At 38.3% G+C, this 21,878-nt stretch overlaps 1 protein-coding gene across 48 annotated transcripts in view; it reads left to right on the forward strand.

Moving 5' to 3' along the window:
- Nucleotides 1–21,524, forward strand: part of Rims1 (regulating synaptic membrane exocytosis 1) — a 488,347-nt gene extending 466,823 nt beyond the window's left edge. For all 48 annotated transcript variants that reach the window (XM_028868035.2, XM_028868038.2, XM_028868036.2 and 45 more), the window contains 5 exons: nt 13,495–13,633; nt 14,841–14,953; nt 16,808–16,909; nt 17,711–17,850; nt 19,174–21,524. In XM_028868035.2, the coding sequence (XP_028723868.1) occupies nt 13,495–13,633; nt 14,841–14,953; nt 16,808–16,909; nt 17,711–17,850; nt 19,174–19,392 (713 nt within the window). In that variant the 3' untranslated portion in view covers nt 19,393–21,524. The remainder of the gene's footprint in view (nt 1–13,494; nt 13,634–14,840; nt 14,954–16,807; nt 16,910–17,710; nt 17,851–19,173) is intronic.
- Nucleotides 21,525–21,878: the final 354 nt, after the last annotated feature.

The raw sequence follows: 21,878 nt of genomic DNA on the forward strand, positions 1-21,878 counted from the left end.
AAGTCCCCTGACTCTGGAAGCCTGCTGAAAATTACTACATCAGAGCTCCCATCTCTGGACATGCCGTACCTGTGGGCTTGTGATCATTCCTTCCCACATCAATACTGCGTTACAGTGCCCTTGGGAAGCAAAATCAAGAAAGTGGTTTCTTTAAGCAAAATGTCTACATGTGGAAACCTTTGTTTTTTAAGTTTTAGGGCTGTTTTAGATCTAGCCTAAATTAGTGTAACCCACTTATCCACTATCATTTCAAGGTTTTCAGCTCAATGTTAATCTTCAAAGTACATTGTTAATACTGCATCAATCTTAAAAATGCATCAAGAAAAATAATTTAATATGCTTGTAAATTTTCTTCTCTTCCAATGATAGGGTGTCACGCTTGATTTTAGCTCGTATGACAGTGTCTTTCTTCTAAGAACAGATCTCAACTCCAGCCTTAATTGAGGTGATTTTCTCCCATTTGTTTAAGTGCAGCTAAACCAGATTACATGTCGTTGTGGTTCACAGAGCACATCTCCAATCCATCCAACTGTTAGAACTCTCCTTGCACACAGTGAAGTTAAGATAATGTCTTCAGAGTAGGAAGTAGAATCTGGAAAGCAGAGAGACAGAAAGTAACGAACTCTCTAAAGATGTAAAATTAGCAACAACAATGTGTCCAGTTACTTTCCTATCCTTATTTTGTTGGCATTTTCAGTCTATTAATGCTCATATGTTTGCTTAGAAATACCCATTGTAGTCCCACAGAATCAATAAACACAGTTCTTGGCTCAGTTCAGTTAATTGCCTAGCATGTAAGAACTCCTGTTCTGGTGAGAGGAGACTATCAATCCACCATGTTTTCCTTTCACTTTTTAGGCATTGCATATTCCAACTTATTACCTAGATCTCAAAAGATGAAGGTAGCAGTATGTAAACACATGGTATTATTTAATATTTAAAATTGATGTTATTAACATTAACCTTATTAGCTATTTAACTTTTAATCCTGTATGATAACAATATTCACCACCAAATGTTTTCATCTTATTTCCTGAATTTTCTTTCTGTCTAGGGACATGCAACTGTATATTTTGCTTTTTAATACCTATTTTTACCTTAGTCAGTGAAGAAGCAGTTTCCAGTAGTTTCTTGAATCTCCTAGGAAATAAAATTCAGGACAAATCAAAATTTTATATATAAATTATATCATTCCTGGTCATAGTCAGTCACTCTTCATGACTGACACACAGCCTACCTTTCTGGTCAGAAAGGGATGATTTATTACAGATGCTTCCTCATTTGACTATTTTATTGTAAGAGGGTTCATCAGACAGACTCACCCTAAGTTGACGGTGTGTATGCATATGTGTGTGTTTGTGTGTGTGGTATATGTGCAGGCATTACGTGTGTGTGTGTGTGTGTGTGTGTGTGTGTGTGTGTGTGTGTGTGTGTAGTATATGTGCAGGTATTGCCTTTGAGTAGTATATGTGCCTGTATTGCGTGTGTGTGTGTGTGTGTGTTTGTGTGTGTGTGTGTGTGTGTGTGTGTACAAGCTGTGGTCACCAAGTCAGGCTTTTTGGGTGGGCACTAGAGAATCAACCTCAAGTCTTCTTCATGTTTTCACAACAGTCATTTCCATGACAGAGCAACTTCTCCACCCCATCTAGGGACATTGTTACTTCATGTATCTTGTGGCAGATACTCATTCTTTTTACATGCCTAAATTCACCAGTTTAACTCTCAGTATACTTGATCCCTTTCCTTCCTTTCCAACTATCAGTTACCTTCCTGATCACTCAGAAAATAGCTTAATATTAATCTTCATTCCTCAAGAATAAAATTGTCAAATGAGTGATGGAAATCAAATCAATATACTGGTGGCAACCTATTATTGATAATTTTAAATCCATATGATCCCCCAATTGTGATGTAGCCAATGACAGTGAAACGTGTCCACCTGATAACGTTTTTGGACTGGTTAGCCACTTTCCACGGGTGTATTTGTTGCTTCTCCCTTCATCCACCATCTCACAGATGGTGTGCAGGTGAACGACTCCATGCCTGGAAAGGATATAATTCATGTCTGAAAGGATTGGCTTGCCTTGGTGTTCTGAAAGTCAGGTGTGGGGCAAAGTTTGGGTAGAGCAAGGTAGGTGGTCTAAATATGAGTTGATTGGGATTTCGGTAGAACTTAACCATCTTGCTTACTGGACATTTGTTAATGAGCATGTTACAGTTTCTGCTGAACTCCAAGTATTATGTCTGCCAGTGAAATCCCCAATACCCTTGTTAATAAAGTACAAATTAGATTGTTTTCAAACATTAGCAAGATTAAAGATGTCTCTCTCAGTACCTGCACTTCTTACGTCTTAATTTTGTAAACACAAGAGAAATTAAATGTTTTTTCAAATGCATCTGAATTTACTCCCTCCAAAAACTTGGGAGTTAAAAAAATACTATAATATCAAATTTCATAGTATTTGAAAGGATTGGCCCTACTACCCCAGTTTAATTGCAATCTTTAATTAAGTCAATTCTTGATAAAAAACGCACCAATCTTCCATTAAAAGTATTTAGGGAAATAATTATGTGAAAATCATGAACTAGTCTTTACACTGTGTATCTGTACATCTATTTTTATTCATGGAAGTGTTAGTTGAATTAGACCATACCTCTCTCTGCTGTACTTCATAGCTCCCCCCCATGGCCATTATGAGGAATGGTTCACCCAAATCTATGGGCTTTGTTGCTCCAGGGGTAGCAGTGTGAAGGTCAATCCTACAAGAGACAAAAATGAAAATTGGGCATTCGGAGATATGCATGGCCAGTAGAGCTGGCAACCTTTATACATCTCCTCATTTCTGCATAACTTCCAAAGTGTTCTAAACTGGAGGAAAAGCTCCAAAAGACCCTAGAATTTGCAATACATAGGACTCTTTTTTCTTTTTTAGTTTTCTTTTTATTTATTCTTTATGTCTTTCACACTATGCATCTCCATCCCATTCAGTTCCCCATCCCTTTGTATCTACCCTTTTCTCCCTGCAACCTCCCCCCAAAATAAAATAAAATAAAATTGAAGAGAAAAAGAAGAAGAAAGAGAAAAATGAAGGAAATAATCTCATCATAGAAGTTATAATGTGACACAGTGGGTCAAACAGGAAACCATTTTATCCATCTATATTTTTTTACAAGTGTTCATTGTGAAGAGTCATTGGTCTGGTTCGAGGCCTCTGGACTCTGCTACACTATTGGTACTGGTCACTCACTGGGACTCCTCTTGGTTATCCTGCTGTTACCCTGTGTTGTGGAGATCCTGAAGCTTTGGTTCTGCAGGACCAGTCTCTTCAAGTGCTCTAGCAGATCACAGATGGAGTGAATGTTAGAGCGGGACCTTAAGCAATAAATAGAAGCCCACACACTACCAAACATCAGAACTCTTTTAGTTGTCTCCCTAACAGACATCCTTGTTCACAACATCTTTTTCATAAGACCCATTATCTATCCTCTTCCGTGTCCTAAGATTGGCATCATCACATTGAGAGACATGTCCCAGCCTTTTCTGGGTGCACTTGAACTTCAGAGTAAAGCGTACTGGTGGCATGACTTCTCCTTGGAAGGGCAGACCACAGAAGAATACCTGTAGTAGGCCTAGACATGAGCTCAGAACCATTTCAACAGGAATCTCTTGGCTCCTTGAGATCTAGAGGATAATTCTTAAGAAGGACAGAGAATCTGGGTAGACATATTTTCACTGCTGCTCTTGCTTTGTGGGGTAGGGGTGGCTGCCTGCCATATAAAGAGATGAGTACAGAACAGGCCCTTTAAAGTATGGAAGGAGTGGTACCTCAGACAGCAGAGGTTAAATGCACTTTATAGTGACGTGTGTGTGTGTGTGTGTGTGTGTGTGTGTGTGTGTGTGTGTATGTGTGATGAGACAGGATTTCATTGTTTAGTCTGGAGTAGACTCAAACTTGTGATCCTTCTTCCTAAAGCTTCCTGAGTATTGTTGGCCGCAAGCTTACCCCACAAAACACAGCTTCATGCATGACTGGAATGTAGTACATTCTTATTATCTGTCTGTTAACTAAACCATTTGTGATTTGATCTTCATGAAGTTCTGTTTACATGTATGTACGTGCATATACTACTGTATCCATCAAGATTCTTAGAAAATCATAGCCAACACTGATGGGAAAAATGTGCACAACAGAAAGCATTGTAGGAAAGTCACAAATTGCTCTTTGCAGGAATTTTGTCTCTAGAAGCTCGTCCATCATATATCCTTCTGTCCACACAGCACTAGACATTATCAAGTTGAGAGTACTTATTTGTCTTTCAGTAATTATCTTCCCAAGTATTTACCCACTTCTTTCCACACAGACACCTGACCTCCAGTCAGCCTCTCCTCTTTGGAGTAGGGAAAGAAGCACTTCTAGATTCTGCTAATGATTTAAGCTATTTTGAGTGTCCCCCCCAAAAAAAAAACAAATAAACAAACAAACTAACTTGTAGCTACCCCTAGTAACCCAATCGTGTGATCTCTTGGACTTACATTCATGGTGGACTGTAACTTGTAAGGTGAAATACAATCTTTCCTCCCCAAGTTAATTTTGGCCATGGTCTTTATCATGGCCATAGAAATCAAAACTAAGGCACTTGTACACTATTCACAATAGATAAATGAGCTAATTGCTTCCCCTTCTGTGAGTTAGAAAATCGAGGCATAGAGAGTCTAAGCTAGTGACCTACAGACATAATGAGTAATGAAGGAGCGGATTCCAAAGTTTCCCACTTCCAGTTCATCCATTACTTAGAATGTCAGACGGTGTTGAAATTGGATAGAAATAAAATTTCCCTACATAGTAATTCATTGAGAATAAATGATCTTATAATATGAAGTAGACAATAAAACATTCACTTCTTTCTGTACTTCAGCCTGGAATATTGTTTCACTTTATAGTCAGGGTAGTGAATATTTCCGGGAAATCTAGCTGCATCTTAATTATTGGCTTAGTCCAAAGAAGAATAGCAAAGACACTGAACTAAATTGGATAGTTTTATATAATCTTGGCAGCAATATTCTTCAACCTCAAGAGTTAATACACTATTTAGGCATGCCCATATTAACAATGCTTGCAAGCCACATTTAATCAAGGCAAGCTGAAAAAACAAGTCTATCTCAGCACCAGATGCTGGACTTCATCCTCAGACCAAGGAGGTGATTACTTATCCCCATGTTTTTAAGTTGAATTTAAATAATCACACTTGCAAATAAACTGAGAATTTTAGAATGTGAAAGTCATGATCCATTCTTTGGGTGCCTTTATTGTTAGAATACAGACTGAGGCTTATGCCCTAGTATCTGAGTAAGAGCAGATGATGGCAGCCTTGGTTTTTCTGGAGCCCTAAAAATAGTGGTCCTCTCCTGCTTCTTCCAGGTGTGGTGCTTCTGCAAGGGTGCCAGAGCACCTCCCCTCCCCTCCTCCCTTCCCTCTCTTTTCCTCTTCCCTCTTCTTTCCTCCCCTCTCCTCCCTTCCTCCATCCCTTACTCCACCTTGTATGCTCTGATCTAATCTTGTAATTATGCTATATTGGATTATGTCTATCCTAAAGGACATGCTTTATTTTTTTCAAATACAGTCACATAAAAAGGTACTTGTGGGTAAGTCCCCAAATTTTACACTTTTGGGGAGACACAGTTCACACTGTGACACTAGCCTTGGAAAGAGAGAGGCTATGAAATCAGTCAGTTTACATGAGAGTGTTTAGCATTTGAATCTTCTCTCTGATTTGGCTTTAGCCAAAACACTATGTGGTATAGGTGTGTGTGTGTGTGTGTGTGTGTGTGTGTTATACTCTTAAATACTGTTGGGCAGGGTCTTCTAGTTTAACATGCAGGTTGAGTAATACACATTAAAGGCTATCTGGAACTCTTGTTTACAACTCACCAGCTAGGCAAGGGGAAGGGCAGTGAGGCACTTCACTGAGAAGATAAACTGACTAAAGATGTAACAGACAAGGCATGGCCATTTGCAGAAATGCCTGTTTAGGAGAGAAGAGCTGTTAGAGGCCAGCAAGTTGAAGCATGGAAGCATCCGTGTTTTGCAGAGGCAGATCCCATTCTCAAGTTTCCTCTGCACAGAATTAAAACACAGGACAGAGAGCAAAGGAAAGTGTTTATTTCTCAGGGTTATGGGAGCAGAGGAAAGAGGTTAAGTGCATCACCATAAAGTATTTGAAGTATTCTTTGAAGGAAAATATTGTCTGAGGGGCTTATTCCATCTATCTTGCAAGACTATCTGAAATAATTTTATTTGAATCTACTTTACTGCTGTATTGACTTCATTATATATCCCTGTGAAAAAATGGGTAGGTAAAAGAAAAATAGTAGACTTTGTAGCGTGTTGAAATGATCTGGAGAGTAAATAGGCCAATGGGAATACTGAAAGAGTCAGAGAAAGTCAATTTTCCAAATAAGCCTCAGAACTATGAAATTTTTACAAGTAATGCTTATCTGCCTAAGGATAGAATGTAACTTTAAATAAGCCTTGGCACAACTCAAAAGGAATATTTTTGTTATTTGTTTAAATACTAAAGAATATTGTGGCACTTTTCAGGCAGACCAGCTAATAAAAGTCTCTACTTGGCTAGCAGGGCAAGGGAAACATCTGCCATCAACAGCTGCTGGCTATTCTGTTCCTAGCTCTCTGGTTTTCCCCCTTGCCCTGGCCCTCTCTACCCAAGTCTCTCTCCCCATTCTCTGCCTTCCCCTCCTTCTCTTGTTTCCTCCCTTTCTTCTTCTTCTACTTCTCCCCCTTCTCTATTTCCTCTCTCCCTTTGTCTTCTTCCCCTCTTCTCTCCTCTCCCTCATTTTTTCTTTTGTCTGAATTACTTCATGTGGATTATCGCATTTCATACTTAAAATAACTATGTGAACGCCCAGGCAATGCCTCTGTTGATAAAGTAGACTTGCCTCACAAACATGAGGGCCTGATTTGACCCTTACCGCTAATGTAAAAGGGAGTCATGGTGGTACATGCCTGATGCCCAACTCTGGGGGTTGAGGAATGGATAGAGGATCTGGGAGGCCTGATGGCCAACCAGTCTAGCCAAAAGGGAGAGCTCCAGATTCAATGAACAACTCTCAAACTCTAAGGTCGAGAAAAATAAAAGAAGATACCCAATAACTTCTGGCCTCCATATGCAGGCACACACTAAATTAACATTTAGTTAGCATGAAATAAATGGTTTTGTTATGATACAATTATACATGTACTTCATTCATAGTCAAGCCCACTACCATGTGTAATTCCTTTTCCACTGACCCTCTTCATTCCCCCAAATAGTGTCCTTCTACTTTCATATCTTATATATGTGTGTATTACATGAATACACATGCTTTTCATTTTAAAAAGTTTTAAAATCAAGTCCACATATGAAGTAAAACAAATGTTGTTTGTATTTCTAGGAATCTGGTTTATTTTCTTCTCCTTTATTATATATAAGGAAAGTGAGACATAAAAGAGCTTATGAAGGTCTGGAGACATAGCTCAATGGTGAAGAATATTGTCTGTCCTTGCAAATTACTTGAGTTTGATTCCCAGTGCCCACATGGCAGCTCACAGGTGTGTGTAACTCCAGTTCCAAGGGAAATTATCTTTTTTTCTAGCCTCCACAGACCCTGGACACACAGGTGGTACACAGAATACATGCAGGGAAACTCTCATACATAAAAACTAATAAAACACATTACAAATTAAATAAAGAGAGTTTATGAGCTGCCTGCAGGAATCCCTGCATGTATATAGGGGAAACTGGTGTTATTCAGTGCTGCTGTTATGGCAGTATTACTGTCACATTATGTAGACTACAGAGTGCACAGTTATGTGTGGACCACAGTGATATTGAAAAGGTGAAGACATGACATGTGACAAACAGAACTTATGCTAATAGCATGTGACCATGTCCTGTCCCACGAAAAAGCAGTCTATGGGATCCCTCATTTGCTTTGTGTTCTGCTTTTACATCTCACCATCTTCCTTCACCGTTAAACTAAACTCTGGTCTTTCAAGAATAACATCCTCAAATTCGTTATATTTGACCCTTAAACATACAGCTCATTTGCTCTGGATTATAGACGTAACACCCCCTCTCCATTCACTAGCCACACAGTTTAAATAGAGAGAATTCCTTAAATAGAGAGAACATGTTATACTTACATACTTAATGGGAGAGATCCCTGCTGTAATGTAATTACTTATTGACACACATTATTGTAATTTTTGCATTTTTGCACTTGTCCCCCTCTAATATGAAAAGATCCTCCCATCAGCCTGCTTGCCTAGCTTGACTTTCTTCCAGAACAATTTTCTTTTCTCCCTCCAAACCCTTCCATATATTGCCCCTCAATAGTTCTTTCTTGGGTGATTACATTTAGCAATATAGACTTGAACTTCATCTATATGTTATTGGATCTTATCCTTCTTTCTGTCTGCATTTCTCTAGCCTCAACCTTTTCCTTATGGTTATCACACATACATAAATGTTGATGTGCTCTACCTTGTGCAGTGTATTGTCACACCAGAGTGATACTTTTCATGTTATAGCTTGTTGATGTTTAAAGAGGACATGATGAAGGAATTAGTGAGTTGCCAAGTGTTCATATACCATGTCTCCAAATATGCAAAGAGAGTTCATATGCAAATATGACATCTTTTGTAGAGTCCTTTGAGACTGCTTTCCAACAGCATGAGTAAAATGTTTACTTTTATTTTTTTATTTTCCATGAGTTTATGATTTATATGAAAATGCACCTTCATAATTGTAAAATACTTAAAGCAGGACTTTCAAATAAAATCATACCATAATTAGAAAGTTGATTGCATGTCTTTATAAGGTGAATAATTCCTCATTAAATGTTAATAGTGACAAATGATAGTGATATTCTGAACTAACAACATTTCCTAATGTTTCTTGTATCTAATGGATTATACTGATATAAAAATACAATATGTGGATATTGTAAGTACAGATGATTGTAATACATTTATGCCTATGTAGATTGGGGTTTTAACAGTTTCACAGACAAATCTGTAAGTACCTAAATGAACATATACAGAAAAATATCTGTGGCAAAACCATTTTTCTGTATGCTAAGCAGGTAAGGCCAGACTTGATGCTTTCTAAACTATAGTATCATGGAGTGATCAAAGTATTGAGATTCCAAAAACTGGGTTTCTAGCCACACCTTTGCTGCTAATTCAAGTGATTTGAAAGAGTTGTGGTTACTTTTAGAATGTATGCCCTGTTAAGGCAAGGCTTTCTTGCTGGGCTTGTGGCTAAATCACCAGCAGCTAGAAGAGACTGGGCCCAGAATAAATACTGAACAGTCCGTGCATGGATTACCTTTCTGCCTATTTACAACCTCCATAAACATAATACAGTAATCCCTCCTGCTCTTATATTCTAAATTAACATTTAGTTCTTATGAATTTGAACAAGGCAGATTCAAAGCTGAAGTTGTTTTTTAGCTTCTACCCAAGTGTTTCTAAGGCTCTTTCCAATGGCATTCTTTTCATTGACATTTGTTAATATAAGTCACTGGTTGGTGTCAGTTCTTGGGCTGGCTTCCATTAAAAAAAAGCTTGAAAATTATAAAAGCATTGTTCAAGTTTACAGGATTGGGTAAATATAAAAGTTTAATAACTTACCTCTCAAATGTAATATTTTATTTTCTTTTTCCAGAGTTTGTAGCATGTACAACCTAGAAGCTAGTGAGTTTAAACCATTCTAGAAATACCCTATAGTTATATCCTGCTTTTAGAAAATTGGTATCTCAGTTTAAAATTGGAACAAATTAGAGTTGTAATACAGCTCATCGATGAGGAATTCACACTCCTCTTCTAGAAGACCCGAGTTGAGCTCCCAATACCTGTATCCTCACAGTTGTCTCTAAATCCAGTTCCAGGGAATCTGACGCCTTCCTCTGACCTCCGTGAGTACTGCACTTGGGTGACACATATACTCAAACACATACATGCATAAAACATTTGTAAGTGAAAGTAAATCAATAACAGTTGTTCATTTCTAAAGCTTTTTCTTTACATTCTACAAGCAAATATGTAACAAATGCTAAATATTTAAACCTATGTTTATATAGTTTAACCTGTGTTTAGGTGATGGAAAAAAAAAAGCTCAGGTGTGGAAAGTCAACAACTTGGTCACCTGGATAGTCAGATCCCATGGAGTCCTGAGATCTGTTGCAACAGAGTCTCTGGGCCAGAGTCAACGCCATCATCCAGAAAGCTAAAGAGAAACTCAAGAACCTGTGAGCTACTGTAAGAACAACCATCTCTGCACCACCAGCCCCCATGTGCTCAGGCTCTCCACTACTGTGTCCAGGACACCATACAATATGGAAAGCCACTGCTACTCCACGCCTCACTATCTGTGTTCTTACTCTGGTGTTGATTTCATAGCACCTATTGCCAGTGATGATATATCTTTGTTGTTGTCGTTTCCTCTTGTGTACACAAAGTACAGTGTAATCTTGATGGTAGCAGAACATGTATTTATTTTAATATGTCTCTAGCACCTCGAATTGAGTATGACCATAGGAAATTCTTTGTAAGCAATTACTGTTTGAAGGATGAATGGAGGAATTAAAAATCACACTAACCCAAGATTCCCACTACTAACTCCTAACAGTTTTCCCTCCAGATCCCAATAGAGCCTTACTATTTATAGTCTTCCCTAGGGCACTATTTCAGTAAAAACTGCTACTCTACCCTGGTCCTATTGCCTCACAAGCCCTTAGCAAAAAATCATCATAATTCCACTTCTCTTGATACTTTGATAATACAGACCAAACATCATTCATCTAAAGTGCCTGGGTACAGAAGTGGTTCAGGTTTTGTTTTATATATATTGTGGTCTTTACTAATATATAATTAGATGTTAGGGGTGGAACTCAAATCTAAACATGAAATTTATTCATGTTTCATATACCCATAGCCTGGAAACTTTAATATAATACTTTAAACAATTTTTAAGAAGTTCAAACACACATACAGTATATATTGATCACATTTGCCCCATACCTCTCCCCATATCTTACTCCCACCCCTCTCCAAATTCATATTTTCTATTTTTTATAGCCCACTGACTCTTCTTTGTGCTGTGCATATGCTCACAGTGTGGGCTATCCTCTGGAGTGTGATTGACATATCAGGGGTACATTCTTAAAGAAAACTGACTTTCCCTATCCCAGAACCCCTTTTAGTCTTCCTATATTTTGACTACAACCCATCACATGAGGAATGTTTGCTTGTGACATATCAGCACCCCAAAGGTTTGGGACTTCTGAGGTAGTTCTGATTTGAATTTTTGGATTAGAATATTTAACTGTATACCCATTGGTTTCTCCTGTCTCTGAAGTAGAATCTAACCAGTACGCAGGCATGAATGAAAAACACTCCAACAGCACACTGATTTCTTCAATGAATTACACCTAAGAAGTAGGCATAGTATATAAACAAATAAATTCCAACAGCATTTACAGTGGTCATGAATGAAGTTCATTCCCTTGGTAAGAACACCTGTTCCACAAAAGCAAGTCACGTGGGAAAGGCAAGAGACTCAAAGGGGAGGGGGAAGAAAAGCACTCCTGAGTCTCAGGTGGGAAAACGGGGCATTGCTGGGAGTGTTGGTAGCCCTGGAAGGGCCACATCCTTTCTGGAAGGGCAATTTAGAAATTGCATTGGAGATCACTAGCATTTTAGTTTGTAGGAATTTATTGTGTAAAAACTTCCTTATCATAATTGGAATGTCCATAATGGAAGACATAGTTTAGTTTGAAATCTGACTTGCTATCTCGTACAGCCATGCCGTCATTTTAGTGTGTAATACTGAATGGGATGAGAAAGTTGCACACTAGACTGTGTAATGTCCCATTGTTGAGTTTAAAAGTACCCTTCTAGATGACAGGGATGGCAGTGAGCAATACTCACATACCACCTGCACTCCTGGGTGGAAGTTTTATGACAGGTAAGACATAAGAAAAGAAGAAGAATAGAGTAAGACAAGGAGATAAGGACTATCTTCAGGGTTTGCTATTTCTGTAATACTTGAAGACTTTGTAATATACATACTTTGGCTTTAGCAAAAATAGCAATAAGAAGGTTACCAGTAAAAATGTAATAAACCCACAAACAGTATCTATGAAAATATGTCATTAAGTCTGTTATGTATTTGATTATGTAATTTATAAAAGAGACACAATGACCAAAATGAGAGGGTAAAATGTAACCATTTATATGATATGTATAAGAATGTACACAAGTATCTCCACGTTTGTTAAAGACAGTGGCAAGTGAAAATTTTATGTATGTGTACATATATTGTATATAGAAAATATTTGTATATTTCTAATGTGTTTTAAATGATAAAACACAAAAAAAGTTAAGCAGAAATGTGTATGGAATGTGTCTATGGAAAAAAAGCTTAGTAGTTTGTCTTACCTGTTGTCACTGATTGTATGTATAATCAAGTAAACATTTTTGAGGTTCACTGTCATACTGTGAGCACAATACTGACTAATGCACTGCACAAGGCTCAAAGACGTTGTTCTGAATTTAGTTTATAAATAAGTGAAAGGAGCCCAGTGTGGGGGCACATGTGTATAATTCCAGCAATGTGGCAGCTGAAGCAGGAAGTTTGGGAGCTCAAAGCTGGCTGGGGCCACCTAGGGAGGACCAAACCAACTTGGGCCACATAACAAGACAGCTCTCTTAGAAAAAAAATGAAATGAAAATGATGAACTAGTATACAGTACGAATGGATACCCATTCCCCCCCAAAATGGCAGGCAGGTCATCTGGCTGAATCAGTCTGCTGGAGGGAGAGTCATGCTTCCTTAGAATGAAGGTGCTTTATACCCGTTCTAACTAACTCAGTAACCCATACACCATCCCAGATTAGATAGCATAAATTTAGGTGCTGAAAAACCATCCAAGAAACTGAAGAATTACTGTTTATTAATATGAAGGTTAATGGTACACAGACGCTCCAGTGATACAGGGTTTTCATTTTGGGAAGTCTCCACATGTTTGTAGAATGTGGCCCCTTCCTTCGGTCTACTTCCACACAGTTGTACTGTTTCAGACGAGGAGTCACCTGTTAAATTGCTTGGTATTTATTTTCCATCTAACAATCCAGTGCCAGATCCATTCTTTGCAATGAAATTGCCATAGCCATACTTCATAGTTCACTTCTGTTCACAGAGACTCTGGCCATCGCGGGAGCTGTGGGCTGGCCTACCTGCTGCTAACCTCTCAACAGAGGAACTCTTTGGGGAAGAGATTTAATTAAGCGAATTATTCTCTTAGGCCACGGCTGTCCTTATTGAACTTTTAATGCTAATGAAAAGCACCTGTTGCTGTTGCAGAGCCGCGTGATATTCAGGGGAAAACTGGGTCAATAACACTTGGTGCTTGTTTCCGTTTTCTCCCATCAGAGTCGGGCCACAAGAAGTTAAAAAGTACCATTCAGCGAAGTACGGAAACGGGGATGGCGGCTGAAATGCGGAAGATGGTCAGACAGCCAAGCCGAGAGTCCACGGATGGCAGCATCAACAGTTACAGCTCGGAGGGAAAGTAAGTGGCGTCTTGCTGCGTGTGGCCTTAGGATACGGGCTGTTCAGGATTTCCTACTGGGTCACTTACTCTAGTAACTTCACTATCTGTTTCAAACCTGACATCCTATAAACACCTGCCGACACGTCCCTGCACCTGCTCTAATTGTCAAAGCAATAAATCGAGGTCCTTCACTGAGCAGGTAGTATAGAAATGCCACATTTACATTTTCCTGTTTTTAAAGTACAACTAATTCATTTTTACCCCAGCATGAAGAAAAAAACAAAAACAAAAAACACAAAAAAACAACCACAGGTTCACTCTACCTCATTTTTCCAAGTAAAGCTTTTTAGCTCTAAAATTGGTTAATTCTGAAAGTATGTAAGGACATTTTTTTATTTGTGAGAATTTTTACTAAGTTGTGTGGTTACTTAACAAAATCTGCATATTCCTATGTTTAAGAACTTTGGGGTTAAAACTAAACTCTTTCAGAGGAAATGCTCCTTCCAAGTAACCATATGCTTTAGTCACTAACGTTTAGTGGGGTTACAAGAGATGAACCACTTACAAGTTTTTTATAAATCCACTTACCAACATTCTAGCCACCTTAAAAACCACTCAAATCTGAATAAATTATGTTCTGCAAAATAGCTTCACAGATAAAGCATGCCCAGAACCTACCTAAGGGCAGAAAGAAAAACTGGTTTCTGAAGATTGTCCTCTGACCTTTATGTGTGCCTGCATACACACACACACACACACACACACACACACACACACACACACACCTTACATCACACATGCACACTCATAATAATAAATACAAATTTTCAAACTTGAAGACATTAAATGTTTTCTTTGTAAATAAGTTTTATTGTCCTATAATATTTATTAAATATATTAGCAGCTGCTTAAAAATTTTGCATTCATGTCATTTAATGCTCATGAATAAACATATGAAGTTAATGACATTAAATTATAAATACCTAGAACAGCTGACACTGACCTATTAAAAATTATTAGAGAAGCCTCCTGAATGAGGCTTTAAAGTGATGTTATAAACCTCTTCTCAATCAGTATTGAGCCTCATCTGTTTGGCTCATAAGTAACATAAATAAACAGTAAACCAACTGCCAAACTGGGGTATGTCTGCTGCTTAGAACTACTAAAAAAAGAACTACCCAGAAGAGAAGTCTAAATTGTTTTTGTTCTCATTTGTTCGCTGTAGCTTAATATTTCCTGGAGTTCGAGTTGGACCCGACAGCCAGTTCAGCGACTTTCTTGACGGACTGGGGCCAGCTCAGCTTGTTGGCCGCCAAACCCTCGCCACCCCTGCCATGGGTAAGGATTAGTTCTCTGCAGTTTTATAGTTGACAAGGTCATTTAATCTTGTATAATGATTTTACAAATGATAGAAGTATTACTCTCCTCAAACCTAAGGCATAAATGACATTGAAGGAACACAACACAGTTGTATGTTAAGATGCACAAGACACAAGCTTAAAAAGTTAAAAAAAAAAATCAGCAATGAATGCTTGAAAGAATCCTAGAGAAGATGAATGCCTCTAGGGAGCCATGATTTGGGGTTTCTCTTCCACTGGAGGAAGTTGTTTTTTTTTTTTTCTTATAAGGGCTGGAGGTCAAGAATTTGAGACATGCTGGTGACCCACCCTTCTCCTGGTTCAGATTAAATGGTCTGTCTCTACGTTGGAAATATATATAGGAGGCAAGCTGGATGTAAATAAGAAGATCACTAGAAGTGGGGAATTATAATCACCTAAATTATCCTTTGAATGGAATAGAGATTGCACACCATTTATAGAAATAAAAGTAAATCATTTCTGGAAAAAATACAACCATGATAACATAGTTTTCTGAAAACAATATTATAAATACAATCGCCAGATTATTAAGTCCAGAAGACAGGCAGAGAGGAAGACATTTATTTTAAATTCAAAAGCAGTAGAAAATAGAAACCAACTCAAACTGAGTTCCCATATTTCAAGTTAAAGAGGTAGGAAATTAGAGAGAGAGAGAGATGTCAGGGGTTAAGGGCACTCGCTACTCTCCCAAAGGACCCTACTTCTCAGCACCTGTATTGTGAGGCTAGTTCTGCAGCTCCAAGGGATCCAATACCTTAAACTTAAAATCTAGAAATGTATTATTCAAGAAATAACCAACAAGCTGGGCAGAAGTGGCACAAGCCTTTAATCTCATCACTCGGGAGGCAAAGCCAGGCAGATCTCTGTGAGTTTGAGGCCAGACTGGTCTACAGAGCAAGCTCCGGGACAGGCACAAAAAACTTCACAGAGAAACCCTGTCTCCTGTCTCAAAAAACCAAAAAAAAAAAAAAAAAAAGGGGGGGGGGGGAAGAAAGAAAAGAAGTAACCAACAAAGTATTGGACAATTCTTATAAAATTGTCCATTATAGTTCAAATTGCAGCAATTTAAATAACCCATATTTCCTTCAACAGAAGATTCCTTAAATAGGTAAGAGTTCTGTCCATTTGCTGGTGTATAGTATCAATAAAACAAAAATACATTGTCATGTAGACAAGATTTATTAGGTTGTCGTTGTATTTAACCAAATTGTACCGGTGACTTTTTCTCAATATCAAAATTCAGACAATTGCAACTCGCCATTGCTAAGTAAATATGGTAGGTGACATAAGAGCAAGAAGACTTCACCAGAGTCATACATCCTGTAAACACTTAATTTTGTGGTTAGTAACTCTTTTTTCAGTTAGTGTGCAAATCTCTAAAGATGGATTAGGGAACCATTGAGATAGCTCAGTGAATAAAGAAAGGTAATTGCTGTCCAACTCAAGACCTGGGTTCAACTCTGAGACCCACAAAGTAGAAGGAGAAAAACCAAACCTGGCAAGCTGTCCTCTGATTTACACACACACACACACACACACACACACACACACACACACCATGCACACGCATCAAAAATTAAATAAATGTTATAGAAATTAAAAGTGTACTAGTACCAGAGCAAAATTGGAAAAAAATCTTTAAAAATTAATTTGGAATATGAGAAAGAAAAGTGGAATTGAAACGTGTGTGCATGTCAGCATTCATTAGCCATCATAGAAATAACACTTCAGCATCTGCCAAAGTTCCTCCACCTTTATTCTTTGTCTCATGACTTGAGTAGAAACTGAGATTTCATTTTGTCTCCACTTTCAGGTGATATCCAAATCGGGATGGAGGATAAAAAGGGCCAATTGGAAGTTGAAGTTATCAGAGCCCGGAGCCTTACACAAAAACCTGGCTCCAAGTCTACCCCTGGTAAGGAAAAGTAGCACTGATTTAGACAGGGCTCTTTTTTTTTAAGGTGTATTTATTTTAACAGTTATGTGTATATTCATTTGCCTGCAAATCTGTGCATCCATGAAGTGTTCATAGGGGCCAGAAAAGGGCATTGGACCTACTGAACCAGGAGTTACAGACTGTTGTGAGGTGCCATGTGGGTGCTAGGAAATGATCCTAGATCCTCTGCAAGAGTAGTACATGCTCTTAACTATTGAGCCATCTCTCCAGCTCCCGGTCAAGACCTAATTATGGAAAACTTTGAAAATTTTTTGTTACATTTGGGTGTATGTTTGATCTTAGCCAAAGGGTGAAAATAATGCATTTGAATCTTACATGCTTGATTTTGCTTTTTGGTTATCTTTGGATTTATAAAAATTGGTCTGGGTTTTCTTTTCACAATTATTTTATTGGAAAGTACTAGGAAAATGCCGTTGTTTTTCAAAAAGATAATTATAATTGTAGCAGTTCTTGTGATAAATAGTTTTTCTGCCTATCTAAAACCACAAAAGAAAAAAAATGAGGTTGAAGATGTGAACCTGCACTGTAATGCCAGCCCTGACTCAAATAAATACTTCAAGACCACAGTGTGGGCATTTTCTTGAAATGCAGAAAGACACAGCAATAGTGATGTGTGTATGGATAGTAAGGAGTAGAATATTTAGGGTGATGGAAATATACATATAGTAAGAATCTCCAAGTCTCTAATAAGATATCAACTAATAAAAATAGAGTTAGTTCAAACAATATATTCTTACATGTCTTCTCACCTTTGTTTAGCACCCTATGTGAAAGTATATCTTTTGGAAAATGGAGCCTGTATTGCCAAAAAGAAGACAAGAATTGCACGGAAAACTCTCGACCCTTTGTATCAGCAGTCCCTTGTGTTTGATGAAAGTCCGCAGGGTAAAGTTCTTCAGGTCAGTGAGACTTTGCTTGTCTAGTTATGATGATATCTGTTAGCCCAACTAAAGATATGGATAGCACTGAAGAAAATCAGTTCAGTAAAACCTAACTTATTAATGCCCTTGGGTAGAAAGAAACTGGTCAATTTATAATACAGTGTCTATAGTATTAACAACACCTGATGTACATAGTGGAAGGAAACAAAATTTAATGTCTTTCCTTCTCTCTCCTTGTATCTATCCTCTCCAAACCTTGACCTTTTGGTCATATTTTTTCTCTTAATACCTAGCCATAATGAAGGTACATGATATAGAGTAAGTAGGTAATGTTGATGGTAAGTAGGTAGATGATAGATGAAAAGATGATGAGAGATTATAGATAGATGATAGGTAGGTAGATAGATAGATAGATAGATAGATAGATAGATAGATAGATAGATAGATAGATAGATAGATGATAGACATAGATTAGATAGATAATAGATAGGTAGATAGATACATAGAGAGATACCATGGCAAAAATGATAAAAACAATTGATTGGTTGTTACTCGATATCAGACATGAGCTATAAAATGGAAGAACATAGAAAAAGAGAGAACTGAGACCAGCAAACAGCTGTTGTCAGGTATTTCCACACATAGCTCTTTCAAAGTTTCTAATGACTTTGTTCCCTAAATGTCATTATTTCTATGGTAAAAAATGTATTTTAGGATTACAGAAATTAAGCAGTTTGTCAGTGTAACAGTACATTGAGAAAGTGGGGTTCAGCAGGTGAATAGTTCACAACCAAACTTTTATAGATGACCCCAGGATTAGAACAGAGACCCCATAATGTGCGTGATGGAAGACTTGTCTGACACCAGTGTAGATAATAGTAATAAGTATCTGTGAGCTCACTTGCTCACTACTCATCTGATCAAATCAAACTCTTGAGCAAATCCTCAGGAGATACTGCCTTCAATTATTTCTCCATCTGTCCATGCATTACCAAGTCTGCAATGTAAAAGAAGGATGCATGCTTTCATTCTGTTTGCAAAAGCCATTGAAAATGTATTTCACTGGATCCTCAGTCAGACTACTTGCTTTGCCCTCTTAGATATACAGATTTTAATTTTTGTATATCTAGAGCCTCACCATTGTTTGTTATACTAAAGTCCCACAAGGGCAGTGCTGATTTATATGTTAAAAACACGTGGGTAGACATTTGTTTGCATGTTTTCTCTTAGATGTTCTTGTTTCTTAACCTTTACCTACACCATGCTTTTGCAGAATGGGAGAAGTGAACCCCTCACATGTGGAAAAAGGAAGTTCAAATTACATTGCATTTCTGTCTACAGGTGATCGTCTGGGGTGACTACGGAAGAATGGACCACAAATGCTTTATGGGTGTGGCTCAAATCTTGTTGGAAGAACTTGACCTGTCCAGCATGGTGATTGGATGGTATAAATTGTTCCCTCCGTCATCACTGGTGGATCCCACACTCACTCCCCTGACCCGTCGGGCTTCCCAGTCATCTCTGGAGAGTTCATCTGGGCCTCCCTGCATCCGATCATAGTAAACTCTTATCCTTCCAACCAAACTTCACATTTCAGGATAATTATCAGAAACCAGATATTTCATGATCAAGAGTATTGTTGGAGACAGACAATCAACTTGTGTTTTGCCTGTAGTAGTTTTTCCGATGTGTCCCAATTGTTGTTTAAAACATGGCTTCATATGACAGAACAAGGCAGTCATTCAAATTACAGTAAGAAGAGGCGTGCTAGTGAGAGTCACTGATGCTTCTAGCAAATAGGAAAAGAGGGAACGTCAAGTTCACACACTCACACACACACACCAAATAGAACAAACTGGAAACTCTCACTCTGTGAAAAGTTGTACTTCACACGTTTCTGCACAGACCACAAGCAGGGTGTTTTCCTTGGTGTTTAGGGTTGTTTCGTTCTTACGTGTGCGTTAGTTATTTGTGTGCTGTTCGCTGGTTCTTTTCTCCTCTCGTCTTTGCTTCTTCGTCTTCACAGCTTTTGTTATTTCCACCAGTTTTTCATTTGGGGGGCATTGTTTTTCTTTGCTTTGTCATCATGGGGTTAGTGGTGATAACAGAGGCCCTTCCTTTCTTTTTCCAAAAGCACCAAAAAGAGGGCTGAAGCAGTTTCTGTAGCATCCCCCACCCCCACCCACCCACCCAAAGTTTTCAAAAGCTGGGCAAAGTGAAGCCAGGGAAGGGTATCACTGGCAGTCAGTTTACAGTTCTTCCAAGTCTTGTATGTGGAACCACTCACACCCCCAGAAAAACAAAATTTCACCTTCCAAACTAGTTGTCACGGAATCACTTTTCCACTGAAGAGCGTATCTGTTTGCATTCCAGATAATTTGTTTATGTTTTTCCATTGTTGACATGGAAGAGTTTCAAGTCCATCCACAACTAATGCTGGGGATGAGGGCAAACCACAGAACAACACTTTGGAAACCCTTTTTGCAATGCCTTTTAATTCCAGATAACAAAAGAAAAATATGCTCACGTGTAGGAACCATACTCTCAACTTCTTAAAATGGTGACTAAGAGTGGATTTGAGCCTAAGACACTTTCAGCTATGCCCAGGCTTCTCAGCCATGCCTCAGTGTAGACTCTGCTATCTGCCCTGGAAGGAGCATGGTATGAGCTGTTTAATATTGCACTGGAAATTCCAGTTAATATACTCTGCACTAAACTAATGTTTTTTTATTGGATTTTAATTTATATTTCTTTAAGGTCAATGCAAGCACAAAGCTTGATATTTTTAATGCACAATATCTTACTTTGGGGGAAAGAAAAAGAATACAGTCAAATTCCAATGTGCATATTCCTCATTTGGGTTTTCTTGGCCTTGGATTTCCCTTGTGACTGTATGTGTATGTGCTGCAGGCACCTGGTCCTGCAGCTGCATCGATATGCTGTCCCTCCTTTTATGAGTCATTCAACTTTTGTGACTTCACAGTTAGAGCAGCATGACTTGGAGCTGTTCAAAGCTGCATGCACATTTTGTATAAAAAATATGAAAAAGAAAGAAAAAAACGCAAAGAGACAAAAGGTTATTTAATAACGTATGTTAGCTCCACATAGGCCAGCTTGTATGTTGCATGTACTTGTACAGTTTGCTTGTTAATTAATATACTGAAATAATCAAGAAATCTAAGCCATCCATTTTTGTTATAGGCATTTTGCAGGTTTTAGCCAGACTCAGTATGTGGGTCTGGGGTGAAATGTCTATAGATGGACTTTATTTTTTACCCTCTGGAAAACGTGATGTAGTACGGACCAAATTCCTTCTAATCAATCTTTTGGTGTAGATTCCTCCTGTGGGGCTGTAACACGTGTAGACACTGTGTAGACACTAGGTTTTAATCCATAGACATACTGCCTGCACAAAGTGAATTCTTTATTATTATTTACACATGTCAGAATTACCTGCCCATCGTTCCACGGGGCACAGATTAACCCCCACTCACCATGCTGTGCAGGAAGAAGCGAGGCAATTGGTGCACTTCTACTGGATTCCGTTCTGTCTTAGTGGCCAACAACCAACCGATTATAATTGGGTAGTACCTTTCTCTTTTGACCACTTGTCTTAACACTCCCTTGTGCTTTTCAATGAACCTCCCACTCATGTATGTAAACATGTTTAATAAAATTTACTTTTCATGTCAGTCGGTAGCCATCTGTGTTCTATGTTTTGCCAGCTTTCCATTGTGGGTTCTTTGGTGCAAAATGAGAGCCAGTTGATGGGAAAGGGAGGCTGGGGTTTGCTGTCTGCTGCGGGCCTTTGATTGACCTGTCACTGCACTATATATGTCTTAACTTATGACCTGAAAGGTACTTTGCATTACATATGAGTATTCACTTTGTCAGCCTGTCTAAGTGAGCACATGACTATACTTCTGAAAAGTGGCATTATTAAAAACAATAAATCTCAGTAAGAATCAAATGAAGGTTGTTTTTCTGCTGCTGTTTGACTGTGCTAATAAAAGAGGCAACTCTGTTGTCCAGTTGACAAATCATTT

Source organism: Peromyscus leucopus, chromosome 16_21 (assembly GCF_004664715.2).
Source record: "Peromyscus leucopus breed LL Stock chromosome 16_21, UCI_PerLeu_2.1, whole genome shotgun sequence".
Taxonomy (NCBI): Eukaryota; Metazoa; Chordata; class Mammalia; order Rodentia; family Cricetidae; genus Peromyscus; species Peromyscus leucopus.